Source organism: Rhinoderma darwinii, chromosome 7 (assembly GCF_050947455.1).
Source record: "Rhinoderma darwinii isolate aRhiDar2 chromosome 7, aRhiDar2.hap1, whole genome shotgun sequence".
In the NCBI taxonomy this organism is placed as follows: Eukaryota; Metazoa; Chordata; class Amphibia; order Anura; family Rhinodermatidae; genus Rhinoderma; species Rhinoderma darwinii.
Window position 1 is genome coordinate 18,436,183 of NC_134693.1, and position 22,722 is coordinate 18,458,904.

General features: G+C 43.0%; 1 protein-coding gene across 1 annotated transcript in view; it reads right to left on the bottom strand.

Moving 5' to 3' along the window:
• Nucleotides 1–22,722, bottom strand: part of ADGRL4 (adhesion G protein-coupled receptor L4) — a 139,900-nt gene that overhangs the window by 7,813 nt on the left and 109,365 nt on the right. The window contains exons 14-15 of the mRNA XM_075832889.1: nucleotides 10,071–10,162; nucleotides 8,309–8,477 (exon numbers count right to left, since the gene is read on the bottom strand). Of these exons, the coding sequence (XP_075689004.1) occupies nucleotides 8,309–8,477; nucleotides 10,071–10,162 (261 nt within the window). The remainder of the gene's footprint in view (nucleotides 1–8,308; nucleotides 8,478–10,070; nucleotides 10,163–22,722) is intronic.

Consider the following 22,722-nt stretch of genomic DNA (forward strand, 5'->3'; position numbering starts at 1 on the left):
GCCCCCCCTGTAGATAGTGCCATTCAGCCCCCCTGTAGGGAACGCCATACAATCCCCCCCTGTAGGGAACGCTATACAGTCCCCCCCTGTAGGGAACGCCATACAACCCCCCCGTAGATAACGCCATACAGCCCCCTCTGTAGATAACGCCATACAGCCCCCTCTGTAGATAACGCCATACAGCCCCCTCTGTAGATAACGCCATACAGCCCCCTCTGTAGATAGCGCCATACAGCCCCCCTGTAGATAGTGCCATACAGTCCCCCCTGTAGATAGCGCCATACAGCCCCCTCTGTAGATAACGCCATACAGCCCCCTCTGTAGATAACGCCATACAGCCCCCTCTGTAGATAACGCCATACAGCCCCCTCTGTAGATAACGCCATACAGCCCCCTCTGTAGATAGCGCCATACAGCCCCCTCTGTAGATATCTACAAAGGGGGCTGTATGGCGTTATCTACAGGGGGGCTGTATGGTGTTATCTACAGGGGGGCTGTATGGCGTTATCAAAAGGGGGGGGTTTGTAAAAAAGGCACTATCTACAAGGGGGGGGGTTGTGTGACACCCAGGGGAGGGGGGGCCCCAGTCAAAAGTTTGCTATGGGGCCCAGTCTTTCCTAGTTACGCCCCTGCTCCTGTCCACAGACTCAATTAATCAGTCTGACTCTAACCTCTACAACATGGGCAAGACCAAAGAGCTTTCTAAGAATGTCAGGGACAAGATCATAGACCTTAAAGAGGCTCTGTCACCAGATTTTGCAACCCCTATCTGCTATTGCAGCAGATCGGCGCTGCAATGTAGATTACAGTAACGTTTTTATTTTTAAAAAACGAGCATTTTTGGCCAAGTTATGACCATTTTTGTATTTATGCAAATGAGGCTTGCAAAAGTACAACTGGGCGTGTTGAAAAGTAAAAGTACAACTGGGCGTGTATTATGTGCGTACATCGGGGCGTGTTTACTACTTTTACTAGCTGGGCGTTGTGTATAGAAGTATCATCCACTTCTCTTCAGAACGCCCAGCTTCTGGCAGTGCAGACACAGCCGTGTTCTCGAGAGATCACGCTGTGACGTCACTTCCCCAGGTCCTGCATCGTGTCAGACGAGCGGGGACACATCCGCACCAGAGGCTACAGATGATTCTGCAGCAGCATCGGCGTTTGCAGGTAAATTGTTGTAGCTACTTACCTGCAAACGCTGATGCTGCTGCAGAATCAACTGTAGCCTCTGGTGCCGATGTGTCCTCGCTCGTCTGACACGATGCAGGACCTGGGGAAGTGACGTCACAGCGTGATCTGGCAGAAGCTGGGCGTTCTGAAGAGAAGTGGATGATACTTCTCATCAGAACGCCCAGCTAGTAAAAGTAGTAAACACGCCCCGATGTACGCACATAATACACGCCCAGTTGTACTTTTACTTTTCAACACGCCCAGTTGTACTTTTGCAAGCCTCATTTGCATAAATACAAAAATGGCCATAACTTGGCCAAAAATGCTCGTTTTTTAAAAATAAAAACGTTACTGTGATCTACATTGCAGCGCCTATCTGCTGCAATAGCAGATAGGGGTTGCAAAATCTGGTGACAGAGCCTCTTTAACAAGGCTGGAATGGACTACAAAACCATAAGTAAGACGCTGGGTGAGAAGGAGACAACTGTTGGTGCAATAGTAAGAAAATGGAAGACATACAAAATGACTGTCAATCGACATCGATCTGGGGCTCCATGCAAAATCTCACCTCGTGGGGTATACTTGACCTTGAGGAAGGTGAGAGCTCAGCCGAAAACTACACGGGGGAACTTGTTAATGATCTCAAGGCAGCTGGGACCACAGTCACCAATAAAACCATTGGTAACACATTACGCCGTAATGGATTAAAATCCTGCAGTGCCCGCAAGGTCCCCCTGCTCAAGAAGGCACATGTACAGGCCCGTCTGAAGTTTGCAAATGAACATCTGGATGATTCTGAGAGTGATTGGGAGAAGGTGCTGTGGTCAGATGAGACTAAAATTGAGCTCTTTGGCATTAACTCAACTTGCCGTGTTTGGAGGAAGAGAAATGCTGCCTATGACCCAAAGAACACCGTCCCCACTGTCAAGCATGGAGGTGGAAACATTATGTTTTGGGGGTGTTTCTCTGCTAAGGGCACAGGATTACTTCACCGCATCAATGGGAGAATGGATGGAGCCATGTACCGTCAAATCCTGAGTGACAACCTCCTTCCCTCCACCAGGACATTAAAAATGGCTCGTGGCTGGGTCTTCCAGCACGACAATGACCCAAAACATACAGCCAAGGCAACAAAGGAGTGGCTCAAAAAGAAGCACAATAAGGTCATGGAGTGGTCTAGCCAGTCTCCAGACCTTAATCCCATCTAAAACTTATGGAGGGAGCTGAAGATCTGAGTTGCCAAGCGACAGCCTCGAAATCTTAATGATTTACAGATGATCTGCAAAGAGGAGTGGGCCAAAATTCCATCTAACATGTGTGTAAACCTCATCATCAACTACAAAAAATGTCTGACTGCTGTGCTTGCCAACAAGGGTTTTGCCACCAAGTATTAAGTCTTGTTTGCCAAAGGGATCAAATACTTATTTCTCTGTGCACAATGCAAATAAATATATATAATTTTGACAATGTGATTTTCTGTTTTTTTTAAAATATAATCTATCTTTCACTGGTAAAATTAGCCTAGCCTAAAAATTCTAGACTGTTCATGACTTTGACAGTGGGCAAACTTACAAAATCAGCAAGGGATCAAATACTTATTTCCTTCACTGTATATATATATATATATATATATATATATATATATATATATATGACACAAACAGGAGTAAGCAGTACTCAATATTCGGCTTTATTCACACGAACGTGGCGTTTTTGCGGACGCAAAAACGCTGCGTTTTGTGTGCGCAAAAGCCACTTAACAGCTCCGTGGGGCAGCAGCATATGATGCGCGGCTGCGTGCTTTTCGCGCAGCCGCCATCATTATGACACTCCATTTGGATGTTTGTAAACAGAAAAGCACGTGGTGCTTTTCTGTTTTCATTCATCCTTTTGACAGCTGTTGCGCGAATCACGCTGTTCGCACGGAAGTGCTTCCGTGCGACATGCGTGGTTTTCACGCACCCATTGACTTCAATGGGTGCGTGATGCGCGAAAAACGCCCAAAGAACGGACATGTTGTGACTTTTTTTCAGCGGACTCACGCTGAGTAAAAATCACGGACATGTCAGCACGGCCCCATAGACTAATATAGGTCCGTGCAACGCGCGTGCAAATCACGCGCGTTGCACTGACGTAATTCACGTTCGTCTGAATAAAGCCTTCAAGTCCAAAATGGTAACGGGTGCAGGCAGGTAATCCCAATCCAAGGGATATAGATAAATATAGAAGAAATCCCACAGCACTCCAATGTAGTAAAAATAAATTGGTTTATTCAGTCAATACAAGCTGCAACGTTGCCTGTCCTGCTATGGGACCTTTTTCATATATATATATATATATATATATATATATATATATATATATATATATATAGCAACAAAAGAAAACAGCAGCACTCACTAGAGAGGATGCACAGGTGCCAAGCAAGCCATCCAGATCCAAGGACTAGGTAGTATATAGAAGTAGAGATCTTGCAGCACTCAAAGTGGTGAAAATAAAGTGGTTTATTCAGCCAACAAACAGCGACGTTTCTGTCCAACAATAGGACCTTTATCAAGCATGGATCATACTAGTCCTTCTCAATGAATTAGAATATCATCAAAAACTTAATTTATTACAGTAATTCAATTCAAAAAGTGAATCTCATATATTCTATAGATTCATTACACACAGAGGGATCTATTTCCAGCATTTTTTTTCTTTTAATGTTCATGATTATGGTAACAGTTAATGAAAATCCAAAGTTTAGTGTCTTCGAAAATGAGAATATTGGGTAAAAGTTGAAGATTGCCGTCTCCTGGTGTGACACTCTAATCAGCGAATCAACACAAAACACCTGAAAAGGTTTCCTAAGCCTTTACAAGGACTGGCCTGTTGGTCTGTTCACCGTGTCTAAAGTTCTGTTTTCAGATGAAAGTAAATTTTGCATTTCATTTGGAAATCTCGGTCCCAGAGTCTAGAGGAAGAGTGGAGAGGCATCAATTCAAGTGTCTTGCGGTCCAGTGTGAAGTTTCCACAGTCAGTGATGATTTGGGGGCCGTGTCATCTGCTGGTGTTGGTCCACTGTGTTATATCAAGTCCAGAGTCAGCGCAGCGTCTACCAAGAAATTTCCGAGCACTTCATGCTTCCCTCTGCTGACAAGCTTTATGGAGATGCTGATTTCATTTTCCAGCAGGACTTGGCACCTGCCCACACTGCCAAAAGTACCAATACCTGGTGTAATAACCACAGTATCACTGCGCTTGATTGGCCTGCAAACTCGCCTGACCTAAACCCCATAGAGAATCTATAGAGTATTGTCAAGAGGAAGATGAGAGACACCAGACCCAACAATGCAGAGGAGCTGAAGGCCACTATCAAAGCAACCTGGGCTTCCATAACACCTCAGCCGTGCCACAGGCTGATCGTCCCCATGCCACGCCACATTGATAACACCTCAGCAGTGCCACAGGCTGATCGCCTCCATGCCACGCCGCATTGATAACACCTCAGCAGTGCCACAGGCTGATCGTCCCCATGCCACGCCACATTGATAACACCTCAGCAGTGCCACAGGCTGATCGCCTCCATGCCACGCCGCATTGATAACACCTCAGCAGTGCCACCGGCTGATCGCCCCCATGCCACGCCGCATTGATAACTCCTCAGCAGTGCCACAGGCTGATCGCCTCCATGCCACGCCGCATCGATAACACCTCAGCAGTGCTACCGGCTGATCGCCCCATGCCACGCCGCATTAATAATACCTCAGCAGTGCCACAGGGTGATCGCCTCCATGCCACGCCGCATTGATAACACCTCAGCAGTGCTACCGGCTGATCGCCCCATGCCACGCCGCATTAATAATACCTCAGCAGTGCCACAGGGTGATCGCATCCATGCCATGCTTCATTGATAACACATCAGCAGTGCCACCGGCTGATCGCCCCATGCCACGCTGCATTAATAACACCTCAGCAGTGCCACAGGCTGATCGCCCACATGCCACGCCGCATTGATAACACATCAGCAGTGCCACAAGCTGATCGCCTCCATGCCACACCACATTGATAACACCTCAGCAGTGCCACAGGCTGATCGCCTCCATGCCACGCCACATTGATGCAGTAATTCATGCAAAAAGAGCCCTGACCAAGTATTTAGGGCATGTACTGTACATTAAAAGAAAAAAATGCTGGAAATAGATCCCTCTGTGTGTGATGAATCTATAGAATATATGAGTTTTACTTTTTGAATTGAATTACCGAAATAAATAAACTTTTTGATGATATTCTAATTCATTGACAAGCTATAGCAACCACTGAAAGACTAACTCCATTTTAACCATTAATTTTGGAGCACATCTGGATGTGATGTTTGGGTGTCAACACCTTTTTGATGATCTAATCTCAGGGACTACGGATAAGGAGAGGGCACTGTTTCTTACATGCCCCATTACTATACGCAGCTATATGTTGAGATTTGCGCACAGATATTTTTATGTATATATCTCTATCCTTATAGCCATAGATACAACAATACACCACCCCTCATCGTCCATACTTTCAGCTCTCGAAGATTGGCCATATATTGGAAAATATTGGAGAGCTGAAGGTCCCTAGTTTGGTATTTCCCCCTTAAATATCTTTCGTAGACTCAAACCCATATACTTATAAATGCTATTACAGTAATATTACGTGACTCTCTCACATCACAAATAGGCATTGGGTTTTTATTGGAAAAATTATACCAAGATATTTTATATCTACCGTAGATCTTCATAAACCTCTAATTTCCATACCCATAAGAATGTTTTTGTTTTCTAGTAAATGGGCCCCTGTGAGTATGCCGAGAGATGCATAAAGTCAAAATGCTTAAATGCTCCCGCTCTCCAGTCTTTCGGAATTACAGTCATTTTGAAAGATAATTTATGGAAATATTCAGAGTTCATACAAACTATTCTGCATATGAATTATCTCTCGTACAATAATTAATATACAGCTATAAATGGGGCCAAAAAAGTCAAAGAAATAAGTAACATAATAAATGTTTGCCTCTAAAATAATGCTTTAGTATAAATTCTATTTACATCGACCTCTCTTCCAGGTGACCCAGAGCTTACATGCTGGTTTATTACATATATATCCTTAATGGGGTTGTTCACCGTCAAATTGAATATGTCATTATTTTTACAAGGGTTGTCGGAAAATAAGCTGATCACAGGGTGTCCTACTGCTGGGACCTGGACGATCAGCTGTAATCTGCAGGGAAGCCTGGCAGCAAGTATTCAATTTCCCTTCAGTGCCACCACAGGGGAAATGAAGCATTACAGGGTGCCCACTGAATGCAACAGGCTGTCCAGGTGATTCAGACGGAATCAATAGCGCAGTCGACTGCGCTATTGATTACGTCGTTAAAACGGAAAGCTGCCGGAATGGTGACGAACGGAAACCATTAGCAATGTTTCAGTCACCATTGATATCACTGGTCACTGAAACGGAAGCTGTGGTTTCAGTTTGACTTTCCGTTGCGGGGTTCACCAAACGGAAACCTCCGACGGAACTCCGGAACGGAAAGCCAACGCTGATGTGAACAGGCCCTAACATGCAGGATCCACCTGTTAGCCATCCCATGTCAGAGACACGCAGGACCCGCTGTCAGTGAACCCGTCAGTCCCGCGGACCTGACCGATTCATGCCTTAGCGCACGGTACAGCTGCTCTGTATACAGGATACAGAGCAGCTGTTTCTCAAAAAGTAAAAATAATTTTGAATGAAAACTAATTATAAAGTTGCACAAAACACACTGAGCTTTTTATTAAAAAAAATTTGCTTTCAAAGGTTTATAGCTTTTAATCTACAAAATCCAAAGGGACCTCTAATCAGTTCAACAGGTTCTAAAGGCCCAAATCAGGGACTAGTTATTAAGAAGTCTCAGGTGAGTGACTGAAAACTGCTGAGGATTAACAGAAACAGCAGGTTCAATCATGGAGAAGGCGATGTACTGACGGGCTGGGGGTAGTAATTACTGTATATCTCAGGTTATGGTTTATCTGCATTACAACTTGTACTTATTAATAACTTCAGCATAACTTGACTTTTCTTATAGTTGTCATAGGAACTAAATAGCAGGTCATTGGCAGGAGGAGAAAGTATTGCGTGTCCCTCTGTGACTTACATGTGAGACTTTATTGTTAAATATTATATTACATGTATTTCTACTGTATACTATCTGTAAGGCCCCATGCACACGACAGCAAAAAGCCTCCGTTTCTGCGGACCGCAACTGCGGTCCGCAAAAACTGAGCCATTCACTTTTATTGAACACTGACACCTTTCCGTAGCACTACGGAAGGGTGTCAGTGCCGTGGAAATGTTCCGGGAATTATGGAACATGTCCATTCTTTCGCATACTCAGTCAGCGGCCGGCCGTGCCCGCAATCGCGGGCCGGGATTGCGGGCACGGTCGTGTGCATGGGGCCTAATACTTAACACTTAAATATTGATAATTCCCATATTCTGTCACATCTATCCAGCAATCAATCAAATATCTATCTATCTCATATCTATCTATCTCATATCTATCTATTATCTATCTATCTATCTATCTATCTATCTATCTATCTATCTATCTATCTATCTATCTATCTATCTATCTATCTATCTATCTATCTATCTATCTATCTATCATCTATCTCATATCTATCTATCTATCTATCTATCTATCTATCTATCTATCTATCTATCTATCTATCTATCTATCTATCTATCTATCTATCTATCTATCTATCTATCTATCTATCTATCTATCTATCTATCTATCTATCTATCTATCTATCATCTATCTATCTATCTATCTATCTATCTATCTATCTATCTATCTATCTCATATCTATCTATCTCATATCTATCTATCTATCTATCTATCTATCTATCTATCTATCTATCTATCTATCTATCTATCTATCTATCTATCTATCTATCTATCTATCTATCTATCTATGATCTATCTATCTAGCTATCTATCTATCTATCTATCTATCTATCTATCTATCTATCTATCTATCTATCTATCTATCTATCTATCTATCTATCTATCTATCTATCTATCTTGTCACCATCTTCATTAAATTATTAATATTACATATTTTTCACTAACCTTTTTAGACAATACACAGAGGAAGATGAAGATGAACATTCCCTGGAAGGCATTGGAGATTGTGAAGAGATAAGCAGTGACCAGTGACCCATTTAAAACATGAAGGACACCAAACATCCATGTTACGCCAAGAAGGAATAGAAGGGCCAGAGCCCCCCGTGCACAAGACCTGCATAAGAAAGGTATTTGTTACTACAGGTAGTAATCATGGTAATAAAACCCCAAAGCTAAGCACATAAGGACATCATGGCTCATACATGGCTCATACATGGCTCACACATGGCTCATACATGGCTCACACATGGCTCACACATGGCTCATACATGGCTCACACATGGCTCATACATGGCTCACACATGGCTCACACATGGCTCACACATGGCTCATACATGGCTCACACATGGCTCATACATGGCTCATACATGGCTCACACATGGCTCACACATGGCTCACACATGGCTCATACATGGCTCATACATGGCTCACACATGGCTCATACATGGCTCACACATGGCTCACACATGGCTCACACATGGCTCATACATGGCACACACATGGCTCATACATGGCTCATAAATGGCTCACACATGGCTCACACATGGCTCATACATGCCCTGATGCTACATAACAATCCTCCGAGCTTATACCAAATGTCTTCCATAAATATCCTATACCCTGGTGACGGGCACTGCCATATGACTTCATTCTAAATCTAGTGTCAGCAATTCCCAGGAGTAAACATCTGTCTATAATAATCATGTGAAGCTTTGCCGAGCTTAAAAAAAACAAAAAAAAACAGCTTTTCTTATTGTCTGCCGGGTTATGAATTTTCATACATAGAATAAAATGTAATTATCTTGGAATACATGTATCAATTGTTCTGAGATGGTTTAATAATGTAAATCTGTGTGATAACTTTTAGCTACATTAAACATTTATTCTGGAAACGCTGAAAAGACAAACAACTCAGGCGGAAAGAAAGGATAAGGTATACATGGAATGAATATTTGTAATCCCAAATGATGAAAGTTATGCAAATAGTTTACAGCTATGTCTACCATCAGGGGGCGCAAACAGCAGTGGGGGCCCCATAGCAAAGGAGAAAAAAGAACCCCCTGCTAGTTCTGGTTAACGCCACCAAAGCCTCAATCACTTACCACTAGGGTCTTAGGAATTATGGCTGCTTTCTTCCCAAGACACCGACACACATGTCCACAGGTTGTGCCTGGTATTGCACCTCAGATTTATTGAACATGGGGCTAAGCTGCAATACCACACACAACCTGTGGAAGGGTGTGGCACTATTTTTGGAAGACAGCAGCCATGTTTTGCTATTCCTGTACAACCGCTTTAATTTATTAGGCTATTATGTTTTTAACATCCATTCAGTTTTTAATTGGCTCTGAATAATCTGTCTGTCTATCTATCTATCTATCTATCTATCTATCTATCTATCTATCTATCTATCTATCTATCTATCTATCTATCTATCTATCTATCTATCTATCTATCCGTCTATCTGTCTATCTGTCTGTCTATATATCTATCTTTCTACCTGTCTATCCAACATAATATTATTTTCAGGATGTTCCGACCGCATGACAGCCCACACCACAGTGGGAAGAAGATTGTAGTTCTTCTATTTGTTTTTTTCATCATAGTTAATATCCTTGTCTCTGCATATTTTAATCAGCCATTTTCCTGGAGCCTTTTTTTTTTTGTAACGGCACAATGTGAATCAACACAAAACTTTGTCCTTTACCTTATGTTTTCATAACAACTAACTTCTGATTTCAACATCGCAGTGTGTCTGAAAACTTTGTATATAATTACTCCAAATGCCATCAGGTTAACCTGAAAATAAATAATATAATAAAACATTAAAATTAAAAATTAGGCCCTATTCACACCGCGTTTGTGCTATCCGCCGGGGCGTATATATGTTTACTTATAAAAACGTGGACCATTGAAAACGTATACAAACGTCTACAGTTTTTGTTTACGTCTGCGTTTTTTTTATAGCGTGTACGTTTAGCATATACTCATACATCGGTATACGTTCGTGTCTGTTTTTTACCTAAAAAAAGTATAAGTGAACACTGATAGAAGAAAAAAACAAAAAAAAAACTGATAGATGTACTGTATGTAAACGGATACAAAACGTATAGCATTACGTTTGCATACGTTGTCCATTGAGATCAATTCTAAAAAAAGTTACGTGGCGTATACACTACCGTTCAAAAGTTTAGGGTCACTACGAAATTTCCTTATTTTTGAAAGAAAAGCACAGTTTTTATCAATAAAGATAACATTAAATTAATCAGAAATACACTCTATACATTGTTAATGTGCTAAATGACTATTCTAGCTGCAAACGTCTGGTTTTTAATGCAATATCTACATAGGGGTATAGAGGCCCATTTCCAGCAACCATCACTCCAGTGTTCTAATGGTACATTGTGTTTGCTAACTGTGTTAGAAGGCTAATGGATGATTAGAAAACACTTCAAAACCTTTGCAATTATGTTAGCACCGCTGTAAACAGTTTTGCTGTTTAGAGGAGCTATAAAACTGCCCTTCCTTTGAGCTAGTTGAGAATCTGGAGCATTACATTTGTGGGTTCGATTAAACTCTCAAAATGGCTAGAAAAAGAGAGCTTTCATGTGAAACTCGACAGTCTATTCTTGTTCTTAGAAATTAAGGCTATTCCATGCGACAAATTGCCAAGAAACTGAAGATTTCCTACAACGGTGTGTACTACTCCCTTCAGAGGACAGCACACACAGGCTCTAACCAGAGTAGAAAGAGAAGTGGGAGGCCCCGCTGCACAACTGAGCAACAAGACAAGTACATTAGAGTCTCTAGTTTGAGAAATAGACGCCTCACAGGTCCTCAACTGGCAACTTCATTAAATAGTACCCGCAAAACGCCAGTGTTAACGTCTACAGTGAAGAGGCGACTCCGGGATGCTGGCCTTCAGGGCAGAGTGGCAAAGAAAAAGCCATATCTGAGACTGGCTAATGAAAGGAAAAGATTAATATGGGCAAAAGCACACAGACATTGGACAGAGGAAGGTTGGAAAAAAGTGTTATGGACAGACGAATCGAAGTTTGAGGTGTTTGGATCACACAGAAGAACATTTGTGAGACGCAGAACAACTGAAAAGATGCTGGAAGAGTGCCTGACGCCATCTGTCAAGCATGGTGGAGGTAATGTGATGGTCTGGGGTTGCTTTGGTGCTGGTAAAGTGGGAGATTTGTACAAGGTAAAAGGGATTTTGAATAAGGAAGGCTATCACTCCATTTTCCAACGCCATGCCATACCCTGTGGACAGCGCTTGATTGGAGCCAATTTCATCCTACAACAGGACAATGACCCAAAGCACACCTCCAAATTATGCAAGAATTATTTAGGGAAGAAGCAGGCAGCTGGTATTCTATCTGTAATGGAGTGGCCAGCGCAGTCACCAGATCTCAACCCCATAGAGCTGTTGTGGGAGCAGCTTGACCGTATGGTACGCAAGAAGTGCCCATCAAGCCAATCCAACTTGTGGGAGGGGCTTCTGGAAGCATGGGGTGAAATTTCTCCCGATTACCTCAGCAAATTAACAGCTAGAATGCCAAAGGTCTGCAATGCTGGAATTACTGCAAATGGAGCATTCCAAGACCAAAGCAAAGTTTGAAGGAGAAAATTATTATTTCAAATAAAAATCATTATTTCTAACCTTGTCAATATCTTGACTATATTTTCTAGTCATTTTGCAACTCATTTGATAAATATAAGTGTGAATTTTCATGGAAAACACAAAATTGTCTGGGTGATCCCAAACTTTTGAACAGTAGTGTACGTTTTTTTGAAGTACAGGTCTGTTGATGAAAGTAATAGGATTAACATGTATGCTTTGGCAAAAAAAGGGTTGTCTGGGAAATGCAAAACACAGGCTGCAGGCAGGGTATGGGCTAAAATAAGAAAACATGGCATACTCACCTAGTAAATTCCCATGCCGTTCCTGGTCTGCTGCTCCGGTGGTCTCCACCAGTCTGTAAACATTTACAGGAAGTGATGACGTTCCGTTGAGCTGCAGCCAATCACTGGCCTCAGCGGTGATGCTGGCAAGAACGGCACATCACCCCTGAGGCCAGAGATTGGTTGCAGCAAGATGGGATGTCATCAATTCCTGTAGTGGTAAACAGACCGGCAGAAACCACCTGAGCACAAGCGCTGGAGCGGCAGGGGATTTAGTAGGTGAGTATAACTTATTTTCTTATTTTAGCCTATGCGCTGCCTGCAGCCCTTGTTGTACATGTCCCGGACAACAACTTTAATCTATGTTGACCTGAGATGTAAGTCTGCTGTTCTAAAATCAGTATCATTTGACCTTTTTGTACCTTTGCACTTGTGAATGTAAAATACATCAACTTACCTACCTAGTTTATTTAGCAAAATCACAAATACTTCAAACATTGGATTTATGTTGACTTCTTACTCCACAAACATCTGATGATCTAGGGCAAAAGTTCCTCAGAGGTACTGCTGCTCCTACTGATACTGCTGTCCTCAGCTAATTGTATCTTAAAGGCCCTAAAGGGGTTATTGCATGAATCATTTTCATACCAAAAGTCCAGAAATGCTGTTCATAGCTGTTTTAAAGGACGGGTGTCACAATTTTTTTTTTTTTTTTATATAAATTGGATTTTAGTGTGTTATTAAAATAAATTTTATTTATTTGTGTGTTTGTGTTTTACTTTTTTATTTTTTCTAACTTTTACTTCACTATGGGGGCTGCCATTTTTTTTCATCTCTGTATGTGTCGATTAACACAAAAGGAAGGTCTTCGGCCGAGCGACATCCGGCGCCATTTTTAGTAGACCCATAGGTGTTTAACCGCTGGGTCTTTGACTGCAGGTAATGTGGGTAAAAAACTAATAGGGCCCCAGCTAGGGATTCAGCTATTTGTTGTATGCCCAGCAAGGGTAGGGGTTAATAAGTTTATTACCTCTGGCTGCTGCTCTTAGCCCCCTCCATCCGGGAGGAGGAGTTATGGTCCTTCTCCTTTTTCCCTCCTGAATAGTGTATTTAAGGAGCCGGGTCTCGGCCTCTTTTGGCTGTTACACTGCAATCTCCCTCCCTCCCGCCCCTTGTGGAATTAATGTTCAGTGTTAAAAAAATTAAAAAAAATAAAAAAATTGTACCATCACAGGCATTCGTAGGTGCAGGGTAGCTGGTTTGCCTTAGGAATACTTCAAAGTTGCATTGGCAAATGCCACTGCCTTCAGAGCAGAAGTTTTTTTTCTACAATTGTATTGTGTGGCATTTTGCACTTTTCTTGTGTTGATTAATTTATGTTCTGTTCATGGGTGAAATGTTCTTTTGTCACAGCTGGCGGTTTGGTAAGGTGAATTACCTACATGCCCACCTATGTTGGTAGGCCGGCATACGGGTGTTTACCTTAAAATGTTAAATTATATTTGTTATATTTATAATAAAAGCTGTGGCCGACCCCGAGTGAACCCACGTTAAAGGAACGTTCATGTTGTCCTGTGTCAAGTTACTATTAGGATATCCCTAGCTATGTTATCTAAGGGTTATGGTATACATGCAGTCCATGTGGACCAGAAGCCGCGGCCGGACAGTAAGATGACTACTTCCGGTCTCGGCTTCCGGACATGTGATTAGAAGCAAGTACTAGGAGCGGAGCGAGCGGACGGAGCGAAGGCAGTGGCAGCGGCAGGAGCAGGTAAGTTATGTCTGTGTTTGTTTGTGTTTTACTGTGTGATTACCACTGTATCTAATCCTACTACACTGTGCGTTCGCTCAAAAAATGGTGTCACACAGTGTAGTAGGTTTGAACATTCAATCCCCTCCTTTCTCCTGGCACTAGCCAGGATAAGGGAGGGGGGATTGTGTGAGCTCACTAGAGTGTGTGTGTCTACACCAATTTTACAGCATAAAGCAATGTGGTTGATTTACCACAAGCCAATGCTGCAATTTTTGGAATTGCTTCCTCTAGTGACCAGCACAGGGAAATGTTATAAATTAGAATCTAATTTATAATATTTCCTGACTTCTGAAAAAATGTAAAACAATAAGACAATGTCTAATCATGTATATACTAACTGTTAAACTAGAAAAAAATAATTCTAGCAACACATTCCCTTTAAAGTGATTTGCAGTGTTTCTAGCATATAAAATAATTTTGTTCTTTTTGTTTTCCTGTGTCCCCCTTGCTGCTGCTGCTAATCTGTGCTGCTGGGGGAGATGTTCTGAGCAGAATCAGTCTCTATTGCCACCTGGCAGCTGATAATATTGTCCTTTCTTAATTTTCCTGCAGATAGGTACCATGGGATCCAGAGAAGTGAAGTTATATACTGTGTGTCATCCACAGTATACGCTCCCTTAGAAACCAATGAAAGTATATCTAAATAAACAATAACGACTGAGTGGGCATGTTAGGACCATGATGCCTTGCAGCATGGCACCAACTTTAAGCTAACTAACACCTGGATGATTATATCTGCTGTTCATGCAGAGCTTTGCAGTACTAACCAGCTAAGAAGTAGTCTCCTCTGCTATAATGCCATGTTACTGCAGGAGCTTTGCTCCTTACCTGACAAGCTGAGAAAGTGTCTCCTGTGCTATACTGCCATGCTACTGCGGGGGCTCTACTCCTTCCCTGAAAAGCTAAGAAGTCTCTTCAGCTATACTGCCATGCTACGGCAGAGGCTTTTCTCCTTCCATGACAAGCTGAGAAGGAGTCTTCTGTGCTATACTGCCATGCTACTGCAGAGACTTTTCTCCTTCCCTGACAAGCTGAGAAGGAGTCTTCTGTGCTATACTGCCTTGCTACTTCCGGGGCTTTTCTCCTTCCCTGACAAGCAGGGAAGAAATCTATTTCTATTAGCTGCTCTGCGTTGAACAGAGTATGCAGATACCTGGCTGTGGGGAGAGTGACTAGGCATGCATATCTAGCAGCACTCAAATCATTAGGTGGACATGCACATTGCTATACACTTTGGACACCAGGTGGCACTATACTATGTAAGCGAATGTCATAACTTTTACTGGATAGTTTTTTTAACAGAATGTAAATATATATCTATATCTATACAATGGATATGATATTTAATGGTGGTACAACCTCTTTAATTACATGATACATATCATACTTTACTTTATATTGTGTAGCAATATTTGACAGCAGTAGTAGTTATTAAATTTTTCTAAAATGGGACAGAACTTTTTTGGTGATGATTTTTCTTTAATAGTAGTGGAATACATGTATATCTTAAAGTAGTCCCAAGTCTGGGAAATAATCTAGTTACCATATGAGAGAATTCTGAGTCTAATCCCAGACAAACTCCTTTAAGTGCTTTTGTTCCCAGATGTGAGCTCTACTGATTTCTTCAAACATTGAATCATCTAGGTACAGCCCTGCCAGGACCTTCCTTATCAATGACATCACCATCGGTATACATTTTCCTGAACTTTCTGGTGTGGGGGTGTAGCCAGAATATCTTAACTAAGAATAAAGTATTTGTTATCCTAGCTGAACTGAATATTCAATCATACCTTGTAGTAATCTTTTTGTGTGTGTTTTTTTTTATTTAAATGATAACAAATACCCCCGCCCCACCCCCACCCATAGAAACATCTATTGGATCAGATAAACACTTTTACTATCATGCATGTACCATTAGGGGGCCAGATGGGGACTAAAACTGTCAATTGGATGATAGTCATAAATCCCTATGTTTAGGGCTTTGAGGAACGGTCAGATCAGATGTTGAATGACTGATGCCTGATCCTGTTAATTTATACAGGATCAGGCAACAGTCTTTATGTGTATGGCCAAACTGGTCTCAAATTAATAGTGATTAGCTGAACCAGGATTTTGGGCAAATTGCTATTGTTTTTAGCAGGTACTGGAGATACTTAGCTGAACTCCACATCTGCATGCACAGCATGATTCATTGCACAAAAAATGTCCAACCACCAATGCTGATGGCATCATGATCATCCATAGTTTCTGGTTATTTCACTTGGTTATATACTGTTGCTGTGTCAAACTCACCAAGAGGTTGTCCTCTTTAGACAATTTCTTCTTTTTAGAAGGGCCAACTAGTCATAAACTGATCGCAGGGATTAGCTATAATCTGTAGGTGAACCTGGCAGCAAGTGTTTGATTTCCCTGCAGCACCACCACAGGGGAAATTAAGCATTACACAGTCTAAGTTGATATCAATGGACAGAGGGTGTTATGCATAGAGGTGCTGGTTCCTCCAGAGGTAGACACACTCTTTGTAGCTGCTGTCTACTCAGGTTATTAGATGAGGGTCCTGAATGGGGGGGACGGACCCTCCTTTGTTAATTATGAATTCTATAGTAGGATAATGAAAATGAGTTTTCTAGTACAGTTAAACAGCAAGTAATCTTTACAATATATCCAAGTCCACCATGTTTACTTGTTCATGTTGTGTTGATCCAGAGTGGTCAAAAATAAAACCACTATGAGGCAAAAGGCAATGTTTTTCTCATCTACATCTGAAAAAAAATCCTTACTTGATATAAAAACAATTCCGTGGATGAATTAAGCTGGGTTTTGGCATCAAATTTTTTAATTGTCATCTGGATGATCTGTCAGCCAACAATTATTTTATGTCTTAGGGTATGTTCACACAGCAGCGTCCGTAACGGCTGAAATTACGGGGCTGTTTTCAGGAGAAAACAGCACCGTAATTTCAGCTGTAATGGCATGTTGAGGCGCTTTTTACTGCGTCCATTACAGACGTTAAATGGAGCTGTTTTTCCATGGAGTCCATGGAAAACAGCTCCATTTACGTCTGAGGAAGTGACAGGCACTTCTTTGACGCGGGCGTCTTTTTTACGCCCCGCCTTTTGACAGCGGGGCGTAAAAAAAATGACCGTCTGCACAGAACATCGTAAGACCCATTCTAATGAAAGGGCAGATGTTAGCCGACGCTATTGAGCCGCTATTTCGGACGTAATTCGGGGGAAAAAACGCACCGAATTACGTCCGTAAATAGTGTGTGTGAACATACCCTGTCTGTGCTTCTTCATCCAGGCCGGCCTCCTTTGGATGACGTTTCACTCCATGTGACCGCTGCAGGTTCACAAGCTGCAGCGGTCACATGGGATGAGACGTCATCCCAGGAGGGGCCAGTCTGCAGGACGTCAGAAAGTAAGTATGAGCGTATTTTTTATCTTCTATTTTCCGCAACGGACATTCCGGCCGAAAAACTGCACCACAATTTGGTGTGTTTTTTTTATCCGAAATTCCCTGCGCTACGTACCTTTACGCAACGTATCCACCCTGTGTGAACTTACCCTTATACTGTTTTTGTAACCTAATATGGCAGATTTTGGGGAAGAGGGGATTGTGTCTTTTAAAAATCTCCTAATTTTTATGTCCTCTCTATATCCAACCTCCTAGAAAACATGATCTGTTTCGGATTAACCTACATCATTTGGAGTTGCTTCTAGTTGTAATGTTAGAAGTTTTACTTGCTTTTTTTATTTTCACATTGTATTTGCCTATATTGTAATGTGACCTATAAACAAGCCTTGTACATGAAAACAACCCGAGGAAATATGCTGACTATTCAGAAAAGACGGCCAAATCAGATCATGTCGATCTGGAACGTAGTCAAACACAAATAAGAATCTATGTAATATTATGGAGGAAATAACTTTTGTTGAGACCTCTAATAGGTCACCAAAGTTTACGATAAGTTTTAAAGCCAAATGCAACAACTTAGCAGACCTCACGCTGTTCCACGGGAACAATTTTTCTAGATACGCCAGGTCTGCTAGTCAACGAGTGTCTCTTCATGTGAAATAGCCGGCTTCTGTCTGATGCTACAATTTGGGTTAAAAATAACTGTGATGATTACATGGTACATAAGTATTTCTGAAACATGAAGATGACAGAGTAATCTTCGGAGACGTCCGATCACCAATAACAGATGATACAACACAATATTTGAAATATCAGATTGTCAGACTGCTGACATACTTTCTTGTTCAACCTCCTGCTGAGTTTTCCAAAGTATAGGCTGACATGTCAAACTTTATTTTGAGCTTTCAAAAGTTCCAGTCCCAATCTTAAAGCAGCTTCATAATAACACCCAAACACATAAAAGAGCACAAATGAATTTTTAATGTTGAACTTGTCCTTTAGGAACCCATGAACGGAATCCAAACTGAAAACATAGGTTTCCCTTTGCATCACCATTGATTTCAATGGTGATGGATCTGATGCAAATGGTTACCGTGGTCACCGGTGTAAGGGATCCGTTGTTTCGACAGGATCAATACCGTAGTCGACTGCGCTGTTCATTCCATCAAAACAACGGAACCCTTACACAACCAGTGACAAACGGAAACTATTTGGACTGGATCCGTCACCATTGAAATCAATGGTGATGCCAACGGAAACCTATGGTTTCCATTTGTTTCAGTTTGGATTCCGTTCATGGGTTCCCCTGATGGAGAGCTCCGACGGAACCCATGAACAGAGTCTATACGCAGATGTGAACGAAGACTTATACAGTCGTCTTCTTTTTTTTTTTTTTAATTCTTTATTTTCATGGCCGACAACCATATTTTTACATAATAAAAACAAGATTACAGCAAATACAGAAAGGAAAATGAAGCACATAACCAATAATGAAGATACATAGTGTTTAACCACATACTGAAAACCTCAAGGGAGGTATAACCACATGTAACATCTCCCACTTGATCTGATTGACATTCCCCTCTGAGAGAAAGGAGCAAGAGAGACTAAGCGAGATAAAGAAAGATAAATGAGAAGGGTAAAGGGAGGAGGAAGGGGCAACACTCCCCACCGAGGAGATCCTGCAGCACCCAAGAAGATCCATTGCGGGTTATCAACCAACTTCCAACCCACCCAGAATGTCTTTATAGGTGTCAGTGTCCTGGAACACTATCCAAGGGGACCACGTTAGGCAAAACCTAGCGTTAGTATCATGAATGCTTGAGGTCAGATCCTCCATGTGCATTAGGTCGTTGACCTTCGAAACCCAGAGGGACAGAGTAGGTGGGGAGACGTTTTTCCATCTTAATGGAATGCAATGTCTAGCGGCCAACACTAAAAAGTGAAGCAGCGAGCTTTTGTAGATATTTGTTGGGATGTCACAGTGATGTAGGAGGAAGAAGGCCGCGTCCAAACGAGAACTGGTATCTGTTACCTCGGAGATCACTCTCTTCACTCCTTCCCAGAATTCTGCAAGCAGCGGACAAGACCAAAAGGTGTGGATGAGGGTACCATCTTCCCGCCCGCATCTCCAACAAAGAGGTGAAACGGTCGGGAAAATACGATGTAAACGGACCGGGGTCCTGTACCATCGCGAGAGCAGTTTAAAACTGGCTTCTTGGTAACGCGAGCTGATCGAGGTTTTATGAGCCAAAGTAAGGATGCGGGTACATTGACTTGCGGTAAAGATGATGCCCAAGTCTGCTTCCCACTCCGCGATGTATCCTGGCGGGGGGAGATCCGGCGGGTTTAGAAGGAGATGGTAGATCGTGGACAGTGTGTGACGGGCTGGCTCGGAGCCAACACACATCTCCTCCAACGGGGATCTAGACTCTTGAAATAAAGCCGGAGACGATAATGAAGAGAAAAAGTGGCGGAGCTGAAATATGCGCCAATAGCCCAGAGGTTGGAGTTCAGGCAGATGCGACAGCTCCGAAAGGGAGAGCCACTCCGCGTTCTTAAGGAACTGCGTTGCCCTAAATATACCAGACGTGAACCAAGCCCGGAAGACCGAATCTGTCAACCCTGAAGGGAAAGCAGGATTCCCCAGAATCGGAAACATGGGAGAGCAGATGGGCAAAAGGCTTGATCGGACCTTATGAAGAGAACAACATCGCAATGTGGGGCTGATAGTGGGATGTTGGTGAATGGATTTAAGAAGTCCGCTTTGCAACCACGGAACCACCTGAAGAGGGGCCTCCGTGAAGCTTTGCTCAAGACCCACCCAAGACTTGTAGGGGGCGTGTCTACACTAATCCACAACGCGCGCTAGCTGAGTTGCTATGTAGTATGAACGAATGTAAGGAAGTGCCAGTCCCCCCGACTCCCGTGTCCGACACAAGAGCGTTCGACTAAGGCGTGAGGGCTTACCATTCCATACAAAGGAAATTTGTAAAGAGTTGACTGCTTTGAAGAACGAGGGTGGAATTGCTTTAGGCAGCGCTTGGAATAAGTAAAGTAATCGGGGAAGAATATTCATTTTAAAAATAGTGCAGCGACCCATCCACGTGAATGTGCCCCTCCTCCATCTGGCACAATCCGTTTTCACTTCGGTAAGAAACACTGGGAAGTTCAAATTAAAAAGCTCCTTAAGATCCGCCGGGATGAGCACTCCCAGGTATTTGAGCGCCATCGAGTTCCATTTAAAGCTAAAGGATTGTTCCAGTGTGCGTAGAAAGGAGGAGGGGATGGAGGCATTCATGGCCTCGGATTTGGAAAAGTTTATTTTAAAATTGGATAGACTGGAAAAGCGACGAAATTCCTGCATCAGATTCGGGAGGGAGATAGACGGGTTAGTCAGGAAAAACAACAAGTCATCTGCGTACGCTGCAACCTTGTCGACCCGAGCTCCCACCTCTAGGCCCTTAATGTCAACGTTCGCTCTGACATGCCGTAGGAATGGTTCCAAGGTCAGGATGAAAATCAAGGGGGATAAGGGGCAACCCTGTCGGATCCCGTTGTGGATGTTGAATTCTTCCGAAAGGATCCCATTCACGCGTACCCTCACAGACGGGCAAGAGTATAACGACATTATCCATCCCATCATTTGTGGACCAAGACCAAGACGAAGAAGGGTTTCCTCCATATACGTCCAATTGACTCTGTCAAATGCTTTTTCAGCATCTGTTGACAAGAGCATAAGCGGAACTCGAGATAGTTTAGCCTTATGAATGAGATTGATTGCCCTTGTTGTATTATCCCGGACCTCTCTGCTCAACATGAACCCTGCCTGGTCAAGATGTATGACACCGCTGAGTAATGGGGCCAAACGCCCTGCCAAAATCTTTGCAAAGAGTTTGACGTCTGCATTAAGAAGGGAAATCGGCCTATAACTTGCGCATTAAGAGGGATCTTAACCTGTCTTGGGGATCACTGCAATATGTGCCCTGAGCGCATCAGGTGGGACGCGAGCAGCGGAAGAGAAAGAATTCAAGGACACTAAGAGATGCGGACTAAGGACAGCGAGGAATTTTTTATAATAGGGAAGCGTAAACCCATCAGGTCCAGGTGCCTTACCAGAGGCGGAGTTCTTGAGAGCGTCGGATAGTTCTGGCGCGGTAATTGGGACCTCTAGTGCATTGAGAACCTCCTCAGACAGGGAGGGGAGGCCCGACTCCGCAATATAGGACTTAATATTTGCATGGAAATCTCTTGAGAGCGTGGCCGGATTGGTAGAGTCGGTGTCATAGAGTGAAGCATAAAAGTTACGGAATTGCGACGCTATGTCCAAAGGCAGATTAACTCGAGTGGTAGGCGAGGTTGTAATAAAAGGTACATACGTGTGCGCTTGTTGGAGGCGCAATGCTCTGGCAAGAGACTTGCTACATTTGTTTCCGTACTCATAAAAGTGCCGTTTGCATTTGGCGAGAGTTGCCTTCGCCTTGGAAAGGAGTAAGGTGCGTAGCTCCTCCCGTTTTTGAATTAGCGCCACTTTGCATTCCAGTTCGTGGGACCGTTTATGCGTGAACTCCAGTGCCTTAATTTCCGTTAGGAGCCGGGTAATGGCCACCGCGCGCTCCTTTTTCAACCGGGACCCATGCTTAATGAAGGTACCCCTTACCACACACTTGTGGGCCTCCCATAGTACCCGTGGATTCGTATCTGAGGAGTTATTAGTGACGAAGTAGTCGTCAAGCGTGCGCGCCACATCAGAAGAGGCCAGGGAATCCTGGAGAAGTGAGGGATTGAGTCTCCATTGGGATTGATGCAATATAGGAGTTTGCAAAGTCAAAGACAATGTGACAAGGGCATGGTCAGAGAAAGATATTGAGTCAATGTCGGCCGCTTGAACGGTTGGAAGAGACCGGTGTTTGACAAAGAACAAGTCCAGTCTGGAGTAGACATCATGAACAGGCGAGTAAAAGGAGAAGTCTTTGTCTGCTGGATGTAGTAAGCGCCACGTGTCCACGAAGTTGTGTTCGTGAAGCGTGCGGTTAATACGGCGCAGCTGGGAGTGTGGAATTGACGAATGTCCCGTTGAAACATCCATGGTAGGCTCTAAAGCAACATTGAAATCCCCCCCAAAACGATGGTACCCTCTCCAAACTCCTCCAGCACATCCAGAAAGCCGATCAAGGCAGAACCTTGTCCCACATTGGGCATGTAGAAGGACGCAAAG